This window comes from Ornithorhynchus anatinus, chromosome 3 (genome assembly GCF_004115215.2).
Source record: "Ornithorhynchus anatinus isolate Pmale09 chromosome 3, mOrnAna1.pri.v4, whole genome shotgun sequence".
NCBI classification, from domain to species: Eukaryota; Metazoa; Chordata; class Mammalia; order Monotremata; family Ornithorhynchidae; genus Ornithorhynchus; species Ornithorhynchus anatinus.
This window is the reverse complement of record NC_041730.1, coordinates 22,183,600-22,195,795: the sequence shown is the minus strand read 5'-3', so window position 1 is coordinate 22,195,795 and position 12,196 is coordinate 22,183,600. Positions and strand designations below refer to the sequence as shown.

Here is a 12,196-nt window from a genome sequence, read left to right as displayed (position 1 = left end):
TTCCCCTCAACTCCCGCCAGGATCTGGACACACTAACTGGAGTGGGCGATGGCACCCTCCCTCCAGAGGCTATTTTCTGCACCTTCCTTCTCCTCTCCTCACACGCAGCTGAACTCAGGCTGAGACTTTTGGCCTTTTCTAGTCCCCGCAGTGCCCCCATTCCCACCCTCGCTGAAGGCACTCACCTCCCTCCGCCCTGCCCCTGGTCAAAGGTCTGAAGAAAGGTGGCCAACAATCTTTCCAGGCCTCTCCGGGGAAGAGGAGAAACTAGACCTGCCAGATTTCCAGAAAGTCACCGTGAAGCGACTGTGCCCCTTGGTTGGGTGGGTTTGGCCCCTGCTCGCTCCTTTCCCTCTGTTGGGCTGGGCCCCTGCTCGGGAAAAGACAGAAGGCTGTGCTCACACTAATCCAGCTCACTCCATTCCTTCCTACTTCCCTCCAGAAATTCTCGGGGGGTGGAGGGGTAGGTGAAATGTAGATATTATTTGGCATTTTCCAAACCCACTAATGAATAATTCCCTTTGGCTCTCTAGATGGCCAGGCTGAGCCGATGGCTTCAGGAGCCTGGGAGGGAGGGTCAGCTAGGACAGATGCCGTCCATCCATAGTCTCTGTCCCCTCCCTACCCTGGGGCTGGGCTGCTATGAGGCCGGGGCCTCTCTGTCAGCCCAGGGACTACCCTCTGGTCCTGGGGGAAGTGCGATTTGTTTTGTTTTGTTTTTTAATGGTATTTGTTAAGCACTTATTATGGGCCAGAGACTGTACTGAGCACTGAGGGCACTGTATGTACTAGGTGTGGGGTTGAGAGCTGGCCCGCTCCCAGCATTCAACTCCTTCCCTCCCTGCTCGGTCCCCTCTCTGGGAAGTTTGGCCAGAGGAGACTTTCCTCACTTCTTGTACCCCTCCAGTGCTCCGGGCCAGAGTGGTGGGGACCTTCGGAGGGGTTTTCGGCGGTGTCCCCAGCTCTCCCTGCCCTTCTGGAGCCTGGATGCTGGGCTCAGTTCCCAAGAGAAAACTAAGGTGCACTCTGGGCCGGGGGATGGCGTGGGTGGAGTGCGAGGGTGAGCAGGAGCCGGCCTCTGGGCTAAGGGAGGAGTGGAGGCAGGGCAGATGGAGCCCTGAAATGACTTTGTCATTCAACCATGAAAGTCTGGGAGGGCGTGGGGGGAGGTGGCACCTGGCCCCTCGACTGCCTGCTCAGGTGAGGCAGGGCCCAACCTGTCCCTTCTCTCCTCCGTGCTGCCTGAAAGGAGCTCTGGGGGGCCAGCACAGGTTTGGAGGCGGGAGGGCAGGAGTGGCAGTTTGGAACAAAGATGTCCATCTCTCTTGGAGACTAAGTGGAGGGCCACCCAGCCCCCCCATAGGGGTGCTGGTGGTCACAGAGGGGCCCCTAAAGGAAGAGCAGGGGTGGGATGGGGCGGGGAACCAGAGCGGAGAGGTAGAAGTGGCCGGATGAGGAGAGCAAGCTGGGGGGGCTCCAGGATCACGAAGCTTAGGTGAGTGATGTGGGGAGCACAGGGCTCCACAAGCCCCACACTCCACCCGTGACCTCTGGCCGCTGGGGCCCCAGGGCCTGAGCCTGAGTCAGAGCCCCAGAGGAGCCGCCGGCTCATGCTTCCTGGGGGAGTCATCAAAGGAAAGAAAGCCGAGGAGAGCTGGGATGTGAAGGATTTGGTGGATTGCTGGGGGGTGTCTCTGGGACCCTCTTCCCCTTGGCCACCCACCTCCTTGCGTGCTTGCAAGTAGTAGCCTGAGAACCCTGGGGTTTCTGCTGCTGAGACTCCAGCACCTCACCAGTTAACAGCTTCTTATACTGCTGCGGCTGCCTCATTGCCTCCTCCCCCTCAACTCCCATCCCCTCCCCGCCCTCTCCACCCCCCTTCCCCTCCCCCACTGGGCCTCTGACATTTTGCTGGAGAAGAGTTGGTTGTGAAAAGGGCCAAGCAGGTGTCTGCTTCTGGGACGCAATCAGGCACCCCGCTGCCACGTCTCTCTGCCATCCCCTGGCTTCCTTCCTGAGAGGGTCCACGCAGCTCCTGCCAAGAGGCCACTGAGCCCCGGAGCCAGGCCCTAACCTGCTCTCTCTCTCTGCACTTCTTTTCCCAAACCATTTAGAAAGTAGAAGGCCCGGAAATCAGGGAGAGGGGTTGGTCCTATTCTGGGGGAAGGGAAGGAAGGAGAGGTGGATGGTGGCATCAGGGTGGGCTGCCTGTAGGAGGTGGTTTGCATGAAGAAGGGGATTGGCACTGGGGAGTTGTTGGCCGGGGTTGGGGAGGGGGTCAATTTCAGGCCAGTAATGTGAAAGACCTGGATGGGTGGGGAGGGGAGGGCTGAGTGGAAGCAGAGAGGACGGAGAGGAGGGTGGTTTTTTTCACAGTAGAGAGGGATGGATTGGGGAACACGAAAAAGAGGCAAAAGATGGGTAAACAAACCCAGCGACGCACCTGGGTCCGTGGGATCATTCAGCTTAGTGTCGAGGCCGCAGGTGGCCCAGAGAAGGACTGTGAGTAGAAGGTGTTGGGATCCCAGGAACAGGTAAGAGCAGCATGTGGCTATGGCATTTGGGACGAGGAGGAGGCAGACTAAAAAACTCACTGTGACCAGGGAGCGTGTCTGCCAATGCTGTTCTATTGTACTCTCCCAAGGGCTTAATACAGAGTGCACACGATATGCACTCAGTAAATACTGATTGATTGATTTGAGGGGAAGGAGGTGGTGAGGCTGGTAAGAAGGCCCTGGTGCCTATTACTGTAACTGTAGTTTATTTATATTAATGTCTGTCTCCCCCTCTAGAATGTAAGCCCATTTTGGGCAGGGAATGTGTCTGTTTATTGTTGTATGGTTCTCTCTCTGGCGCTTAGTACAGTGCTCCACCTACAGTAAGCACTCAATAAATACGATTGACTGACTGGCTGACTGCTCTCCGGGCTTGTGTGAGCAGGGATTCTGGGAGGGAAAGGGGTTCGGTAAATTGTGAAGGAGGAGAAGAGGCCAGTCCAGAAGGGAGGGTGGCCTGGGAAGAGCAGATATTGGCTCCCGTTAAGGGTTCCCCTGAAGCCCGGGAGTCAGCGGCTCCCTGTCGTTGCTTCCCCGTCACTGTCCTTGCTTCCCAGGCCTGGGACCCGGCTTTGGCTCCCGGGGTCGGGCGGCTTCCTGGGTGCTGCGGCTGGCTCAATAGGGGTGGGGCCCGTGGGCCCAGTGGGTCTGAAGGTCTGCTCTGCTCCACTCTGCAGCAGCCCCGTCCTCTCAAGGGCCTGTTTCCGCCGCCTGAGATGGAGTCGGGGTCGTCGTCCACCCCCCCACCTCCCTCCTCCCCCTGCCACCCGCCTTCCAGGAGCCCCAGTGTGGGTTCATTTCCCACGGGGTAAGAGCAGAAAGGCTGCCTGTCTGCACCCCGGGCCCTTTGGACTAGGGGTTTCCCCTCCTGGCCGCAAGCCAGCAGCCTCCCGGCCTTCTCGCTCCCCCCTCCCCAGGTTGCTGGGGTTGTTAGGGAACCTGCTAAGCAGAGGGAGAGACGAGAGGGAGGTGGAGGGGGTTCCGGGAGGAGGCTAGGCACCCCATCCCTGGAGGAATAAGGGGAAGCGCCCTGTTCTGCTGGGTTCTGGGGCGAGGGAGCGGGGAGGACAGGGGAATGTTTGTGTGTGCGTGTGTATGCCTGCGCGCACGCCCGGGCCTGGGAGAGGAAGTGCAGCAGTTACCGATCGGGGTTATTTTCATAACGGCTGTCGTGGGCTGCAGCCGGCAGAGCTGGGGGTGGAGGGGGGGGCGGGGGCGCGGCTGCAGCTCTCACTCTCCAAACTAGGACTGGCTCTGTGCAAGGTCGGCTGCTTGGGAGTCTGGGGTTCGCCCGCAAGAACCAGAACCCCCGCCTGCTTCCCTGCACTCCAGATCAGGTCAAAAAGGGGCTTTCCTGACCTCTGCACTTCCCTGCCCCTCCGCACCCCCACTTCTCCTCCTCCTTCCCGCCCTCCCTCTCGTGTCTGTCTGGGTCGTCTCCCCCAGGGTTGCGGGGTGGTGAGGGGTTCAGGCACACCTCCGCCCACCCTGAGATGGTGGAAAAGGAAAAGGAAGGGGCCCCCCCCCCGGGTCCCCTGGGGCCGGGCGTGGGAAGGGACCCGTCCGCCTGCCGAGATAAACATGAGCCCAGCTGGACAACTCCCTTCCCCTGTCTCTGCCCGAGGCCTGGCCGTTGGCACCGCTGCCCGCTGGACCGCCCTGTGCCCCGGGATGGCGGTCCCGGCCTCTGGAGCGGGACAGCCGCCCTGGGCCTCCTGCCCTCTACTCGGGGCAGCCCCTCCGGCCTGGTGCTGATACTGGCGGCCGATAAGGGGGCTCTGCGATGAGCCTCCCCCAACCCCGAGAGAGGATGACACAGACCGGGCCCTGAGAACACGCCCTCAGCCCCAGCCTTCTGGCTCGATGTTTGAGGGCCAGGGGGACCCTCCCGTCCAACCCGGAGTTGGGAGACGCTGTCCCCGACTCCTCCCGCCCCCTCGGCCCCGGATCTTTGGTTGGCTGGAGGAGGGATCGCAACCGGCATCTCCTCGGGGACGTGGCCCGAGAGGCAGCCAGGCCCCCCCGCTCTGGGGCTTCCATGCCGGTCCACTCTGCTCCCTCAGGTCCCAGGGGTGGCCGGGGTCACTGGAGGGCAGCCGGGGTCGCTGGAGGACAGTGCCCGGCGACAGCCACCTGCACTGCCCGGAGGCATAGGGCAAACCTAGGGAGGGATCAGTCGGTCAATCAGTTTGTATTTATTGAGCTCTCACTGTGTGCAGAGGGGTGGGTAGTGGAGCAAGGATGTCTGTCAGGGACCAAGGGAAAGATAGGAGCGTGTCTGGGTTTGGCAGGGCTTTGGAGATTGAGATTACCAGGGTGCGAAGGAGGCTGGCACCTTGGAATGAACGGGTGGCTGAGGTGGCAGAGGCTGCCAGACTCAGTTCTTCATTTGGTGGGTTGTGGTTGCTCTTGGGCATATTCCTGCTTCCCTTTCCTGCTCCCCGCCCCCCACCCTAACGCCCGGGTGGAGAAAAGCCCAGCCGGAATTAAGGGAAGCCTCCAGGTGGCCCAACAGCAGGGCCCAGAACCTACTAGGAGTCCCGGGGAGGCAGGCGGGGAGGCAGGGAGGCTGGGGTCGAGTGGGAGCGGTCCCTAGGTTCAGAGCTCTGGGCCCAGACGGTGCCAGCCATCGGACCTTCCCCTTTAGCCCGTTGACCCGAGGAGCCCGTTCCCCCAACAGCCTCTCGCCTGCCACACACTTGCCGCTGTCTGTCAAGGGAATGAGTGGGTCCAGAAATAGGAGCCAGGTGCCACCCCCTCTGGCCCAGCAGTCCCTCTGCCCTCACCACCCAGCTCCTCTGCCACCCCTCACAGGATCCCAGGATTGGGGATCCTCAAGCCGGTAGAGGCTCCGAGGGAATCTGGCTTGACGCTCTCCCAAGCACAGTACTCTGCACACAGTGAGTGCCTAGTAGATACCATTGATCGTTTTGAGAGCTCATTCTTTTCAGGCCTCAGGGTGCCAGGTGCCCTCAAGATGCCAGCCCCCAGGGTCAGGGTCCAGCTGGCCTGCGGCTCCGACCCGCTGTATTTCCTGTAGGCCGTCCTTCGGAACAGGCCATCCTTCGGAACTGTGTCCCGAGCCCTGCCCTGGGGGTCCAGCCATCGGCCCCTCGGGTCCAAGTGGACCAGAGACTCCGATCTGAATCCAGATCCACGTCCGGGCCTTTGAGCACCCCCAGCCCGGAACCCTAGGGCTTACCACAGCCCCAGCGCCCAGCGGGGTGACCTTTAGGCGTCCTGTGCAGCAGGCGAGATCTGAGAGGAGACAGAGAGGCAGGAAGAGGCTGCCGTAAACCAGTGGGGTTGGGGGAGGGGACCACAGCGGCTCCCGCTCCCCCACCCCGTGCAGAGGATTGGGGTAGAGGGAGGATGGGGGCTGGAGCCGTGGGGAGACAGGGAGACAGGTAGATTGCTAGAGGCGTAAGGAGGCAGCGGCTAAGATAGGAAAAGTGTCCTAGGATTACGGAGCAGGGGTGGGGATTTCTATGGAGACCAGAAGAACAGAAAGTGGGTAGCACCCGGTGTCGGGGAATTCTGGGAACCATGAGGAGCCTGCTCTGACCCACAGGCTGAACGGTAGAGAGACAGAGTAGGACTCCCCCCTCGCTTTCTGGGACCACGCGGGGCATCTGGCAAGTGTGAAGGCGTGATGATGTGTTGACCAGTCCTGCTCAAGAGGGAGCCCGGGGTACTACTGGGACTCAGAGTCCCCCAGATGCACTGGAAAACCTGAACTTTCATACAGGGGACTCTGCGTCGATCGCTCCAGCAGCCATAGTATCTATTGAGCACCTGTTGTGTGCAGAGCCTTGCACTGAGCACTCAGGAGAGTGCAACCTAGGTAGAAATCCCTGAGTCCTGCAGTCAGGGACCTTGCACTCTAGCAAGGGTGACCGACACCAGATAAATATCTGATGGAAAACAAGTGCTCAAACAGTAGAGGGTATCAGCCGATACATATAGGGGTGCAGCGGAGGGAGGGAGCGTGTGCAGCCTCTGTGCTGAGGTGGAGGGGGGACGGATCGGCTGAGCGGCCCCGGCCCCTGGAAATGACATAAGGCCTAGAAGAGCCCCACGCGAGCCGGAAATCTTTGGCTTCGTCCCATTGGTGCCTGTAAAGGGGGCAACTTCCAATTCCAGTTGGGTTCCCTGCACGCCTGGATTGGGGGGCTGGGAACTTCCTTCCTGTGGAGGGCCAGGGGGAAGGGAGAGGCAGCAGGGGTGGTGCTGGGTCTGGACAGCAGGTTTGGGTGAGGGCGGTTATCCCCACGGGCTCCCCGGAACACCTTCACGAGAGCCCACCTTCCGCCTCCGACATCCGGCTGCGGCCACGGTCCGACCCTGGTTCATTCATTCGATCGTATTGAACGCTTACTGTGTGCAGAGCACTGTAGTAAGCACTCGGGACAGTCCAATATAACAGTAGACACATTTCCTGCCCACAGCGAGCTTCCAGTCTAGAGAGGGAGGTAGACATTAATATAAATAAATAAATTACAGATATATACATAAGTGCTGGGGGGGACTAGAAAAGGGAAGGAATAAAGGAATCAAAACAGGGAGACGCCAAAGGGAGTGGGAGAAGAGGAAAGGAGTCAGGGAAGGCCTCTTGGAGATGTACCTTCACTAAGGCTTTGAAGGCAGGGAGAGTAATTGTTTCTGAGATTAAGGAGGCAGGGCATTCCAGGCCAGAGGTAGGACGTGGGTGATGAGTCTGAGGTTCAGTGAGAAGGTTAGCACTAGAGGAGTGAAGTGTGTGGGCCGGGTTGTCGTAGGAGAATAGCAAGGTGAGGTAGGAGGGGGCAAGGCAGTTGAGTGCTTTAAAACCGTTCCCTGGTTCCCAGAGTGGGACTCCAGGCCCTACAAAGAGGGGCCTGGACCCCGGGGGGCTGTCGGGTTAGTGGCCGAGGACTCTTGGTCCTGTCCTGGTTGAGGCTCCTGGTTTTCAGTCTGTGCAGCCTCCGTGGCGAATCCGGGGGGGGCAGCTCCAGAGTTTTGCACTGTGCCAGGTGGGCACTAAAAGGAACATTTCTCCCGGCCGGTTTGCCTGACGGTACTTCCCTCTTGAGCATGGCTTCCTGGTGCCACCCTCCGTCTCGTTTCCCAGGATCCTGTGAGGGAAGTCCACCCTGCCTGCCTTAGAAAGTCACCCAGAGGAAGTCACGCAGAGAAAGTCTCCCGGCCCACAGAACGTTGGGTAGAGCGAGGGAGGCCGGCATCCCCCCCAGCCTCTTCCCTCTGTGGAATGAGAGGTGGGAGAGGCCGGGGGCTGTGGCCTAACTCCTCCCCGTCACTGACTGTGGCCTTTTGTTCCCAGTGACACCGTGTCAGGCGGCCAGCCAGGGTGACTAATCTCTAGTGTGGATGGCTGTTAGAGAACAGACCGTCGGGGTCGGGAGAAAGCTGATCCCCAGGGGAAGATCTCGGGGGCTGCTGGCTGGCGATGGGACAAAGCCCAAGGGGCCAGGAGCCAGACTGGCACCCAGGAACCCCATTAATGCAGCCTGCCCCCCTCTGGGATCGTTGGGACACAGGTGGGAGGGGATGCCCGGGGCTGCTCTGGCCCCGGACTGCAGCCGCTCCTGAGAGAAGTTGCGGGGGGGTGGGGGGCAGCGATTATGTCAGGGTGAGGCGCACCGGGGTTCCTCCGCCCCTTAAGATGCCGCAAAGGAGGGGCCTCCTCCACCTATGCAAGTTTCAAATCCAGTGAGTCCACCCCAAAGAAGTAACTGCCTCTGGGGCCAGGATGTGACAGGTGTCTGCAGCTTGCCCCTGTAGGTTGGGGGAAGGGGAGTGGGCGGAGTTTCTCATTCATTCATTCATTCATTCAATCGTATTTATTGAGCGCTTACTATGTGCAGAGCACTGTACGAAGCACTGGGAATGTACAATTTGGCAACAGATAGAGACAATCCCTGCCCAACAACGGGTTCACGGTCTCGCCCACCTCCTACCAGGACAACTCCTTCAGGCCCAGGAGTACCTGTCCCGGGTGACCGACTGAAGTCAGGACCCAGTGACAATGGTTTCCCCCTCCCCACCCTGAGCAAAGGGGGCCGCTTCCACTCAGCGCTACCACGGCGTGTCCTATCTGGCACCTAGAGGATGCGGCACACAGTTACTTTCCCCCAGGGCCTTCATTTATTTACAAGAGCTCAAAGTGTCTGCCCAACGACAACAGCAGCATTGTCCCTTGTCCTCTCCCACCTCCTGGTCTTCAGGGGAGTAGCGGATGAGCCGCTCACTCTGGGTAGAGAAGTTGCTCCTTAGGCGACCTGGCAGCCAGGGAGCAGGCATGGACGACGTAGTCTCTGGGCAGGAGCTCAGCCCAGCCGGGTGGTCCTTGGGATGCGGGGCAGGGAGAGCAGTCTTTCCTTTGGCTTCACGGCCCCTAAGGCTGGCATGGTTACTCCCAGAGGAGAAAAAGAGAGACGTGGACCAGAGTATAGACCCTCGGAGAAGCAGCTCATCCGTTTCCGGGCTCCCTGCCCCGCTCCATCTAGCCGCCACGCTCGTTACCAGATCAAAGCCGGCAGGCGAGCGGGCGTGGGTGCAGCGGGCGCCGCGTGCGAGAGGAGACACTGCCTTTGCAGCTAGAGAGGGCCTCCTCCCCCTCCACGGCCTCTCCAGCTCCTCGAGGCTCCCGTAGACTCCAGACAGACCCCAGCTCTGCCCCTCATCCCACCCGGCTCCCCATGCTTCCCTGGCTCCTGCCCTGGGCGTACGGGGTAAGTTCCGTGCCCCCGTGGGGGGCACTGGCCCATTTTGGCTGCTCTGTCCTTGGGTCTCTCTCCCTTCCTGCTCGCACCGTCGCCGTGACTCACTAGAGGTGGCTGCCAGAACACGCTCCTCCCCTCCCCCTTTCCCACGCTGCCACAGGGTGCTGCTGGCGGGGCAGGAGGGCAGGAGAAGTGTCCCGTGGCTGGCTTTCGGCCACGCTGCCGTAGCCCTTTGGGCCCCCACCCCGGCCTGGGGAAGGATCAAGGGTCCGAACCACCCGCCCCGTCGGGGAAGCAGAGACAGGCCAGATCCCCCCAGGGACCCCCTTCCCGGCAGGCCTCACCTGCTCGCGGCCCTCGGTGCTGAGGAGGGTTGAGGGGGTGGTCTGTGAATCAAATCTGAGGGTCTGCAGTGAGAGGACCGCTTTGGAAGGTAGGAACGAAGCTCATTTGGAGACGAGAGCCGGGGGTCCGTGAGGCGCCTTCCGATTTTCCTTTTGACCCGCCTGAGGGACGGGCGCTGTTTGGGCAGCCCAGGGCGGGCTCCGGGTAGCAGGGTGCCTGATCCCCAGGGGCGCGTCTCTGTGTGTCTCCTTCTTGTGCCATTCTCTGTTTGGGACCCGACAAATTTTTTCAGGTAGGGCTGTGGGCTGGAGGGGGAGAGGTACCCTGAAGGGACCCGGTATTTCTGATTTGGGGTCCCTTATCCCCGCAGAGCAGGGTTTGGGGGGTGTCCCTTGGGGCCCCTCTGGCCTCCGCCCCTCCCAGCTGTCTGGCTCTTAATACTCTCCCTGACGGCTGCCCTGGGGTCCTCGAGTGCTGAGCCGCGCCGCCCTCACACCATGACGAGGCTTCGGCCAGGGTTTGGGGACAGGCCCTGAGCCTCCGGGTGGCCAGAGATGGGCAGGGGACGGGTTAGTCATTTTCCTACCCTGCTGCACTCCTGGGCTGTGGGTAGACGTGTAAGGTACCCAGGGCAGCTGGGCCGCCTTGTTCAGGACCCCTGCCCTCACGACTCCCACCTTTCCGAGCTCCTCCGCCCCTTCCCCTCCTCCCTCCCCCCCGGCCCTCGGAGCAGAGACCAGGGACCAGCCTGGCCCTGGGCACCAGGCGGCCACAGGTCCTTACAGCTTCTGGTTTCTGTGCCCCACAGCCGCCGCCCTTGCCATGGAGACCTTCTTTAAGAGACACTTCAGGAGGAAGGGACCGGGGGCGGGGCCCCAGGGGCAGCGGCGGAGCAGTGGCTTGGCCATGCCCACGGGCAAGGCTCGGCGCCGCTCCCCGGCCGGCCTGCCCTCCACCTTGCTGACTCAGCGGCGGCGGTCCAGCAGCCAGCTCCTGGGCGGCAGCGCGGGGGACTCCTGTTTGCGCCCTGGCCCCGCGCCCCCCGGCCACGGCTCCCGGGTCGCCGTGGAGGAGGGGGACCCCGGGGGCCGGGAGTGGCGCGCCATGGAGGCCCACCCGTTGGCGGCACCGATGCTGCTGGCCGGCCTCATCCAGATGAGCGAGGAGGAGGAGGAGGAGCAGCGGCAGCAGCCAGGGGCCCCGGGGAGCCCGGGACCACCTGCCCCCCAGGAGGATAGCCAGGGTGGCAAGGAGCCTGGGAACTCCCGTCCCCATCAGCTGAGCTCCAAGCACCTCCTCCAGATCCCCCGTTGCCTGCGGCGCCACAGCTCCTCCCACCTGCTGCCTGCCGACGCCGTCTACGACCGGGCACTGTGGGGCCTGCATGGCTACTACAGGCAGCTCGGTCAGCGCCGGTCCTCAGGACAGTCCCTGGGCCCTGCTGCCCGCAGGAGCTCGGGCCCCCCCACCAGCCCGCTCCTACCCATCCGCCTGCGCCCCCTGTCCCGCAGGCGGCAAGTGGCCATGCGGCGCAAGTCGGCTGGGCCCGAGGCCTGGAGCCCGCTCCTCTTGTAGGTAGAACGATGTCCGAGGGGGGCAGGGCGGGCCGGGCAGAGCCGGACCATCGCTGGCCTCTTCGGGGTGCCGTGGGCCTCTGCCCTTCAGGGGATGCAGGGGAGCCGGGGAATAGCATACGGTCTGGGGCCTTTTCCTCCCAGCGGGCCGGGTGCCCGGGGTGGAGGGGGCTGGGCGTCACCAATGACCCCTCCAGAATCACCGGGAGAAGAAGTCAGAGGGTTGGGCTTTGCAGCCTCGGGGAGGCCGCTGAGAATGGCCGGGGTTAGGGAACATCTGGATCCGGACACCTCCCGTCCAGAGTCGGTATGCTGGCTCGAGGGCCCCGGAGTGCTGACGGGGCGGGTGCCGGGGAAGCTGCCTTGGATGGGATCGTGCTGGACCTGTCCCTCCTACGGCAGCTGGGCGGGCGGACGCTGGTTCTCTGCCAGCACGGGGGTTGTGCTGGGAGTCGCTTTCTCGCCGGGACTAGCGGGTGGGGACCCAGCAGGGTGCCCAGGGAGGAAGGGAGGGAAAGGAAGGATGGAGTTTTCCCTCTCCTCTCTGGCTCCCGGGTTCTCAGCCTGTCCCTATCTTCCAGGAAAGCCATCGCCAAGTCGGGCCTTCAGCACCTGGCCCCCCCGACTCCTGGGGCGCTGTACGGCGATCCTGAACGGCAGATCCGCAGCACCGTCGACTGGAGCGTGAGTACCACGGCGGGCGCGGGGAGTGGGGATTCACCCTTTACCCCCCACCCTTGGAGGGCAATAGGAGTCCAGTTGGGAGCTGTGCCCCTATCAATCAGTGGGGTTTACTGAGCACTTACTCTGTGCAGAGCACTGGACTAAGCGCTTGGGAGAGCACGATGTAACCGAGTAGGTAGTCACGTTCCCTGCCCACAACAAGCTTACAGGCTAGAGAGGGAGACAGACATTATTATGAATAAATAAGCCACTCTGGGATGGGGCACGGTGGGGCCATGGGACCCGCTCCCTCTCTTCCGCCCCTCTCGTGATTCGG

The 12,196-nt window shown here is 62.0% G+C and overlaps 1 protein-coding gene across 5 annotated transcripts in view; it reads left to right on the top strand.

Annotated features, from left to right (window-relative positions):
- The window catches only part of DGKZ (diacylglycerol kinase zeta), a 52,961-nt gene that overhangs the window by 25,668 nt on the left and 15,097 nt on the right, over nt 1-12,196 (top strand). For 4 of the 5 annotated variants that reach the window (XM_029060202.2, XM_029060203.2, XM_029060205.2 and 1 more), the window contains exon 2: nt 11,778-11,880. In XM_029060202.2, the coding sequence (XP_028916035.1) occupies nt 11,778-11,880 (103 nt within the window). Of the gene's footprint in view, nt 1-3,802; nt 3,893-10,430; nt 11,194-11,777; nt 11,881-12,196 lie in introns of those variants that run through there. The other variant, XM_029060201.1, reaches the window with a different exon arrangement.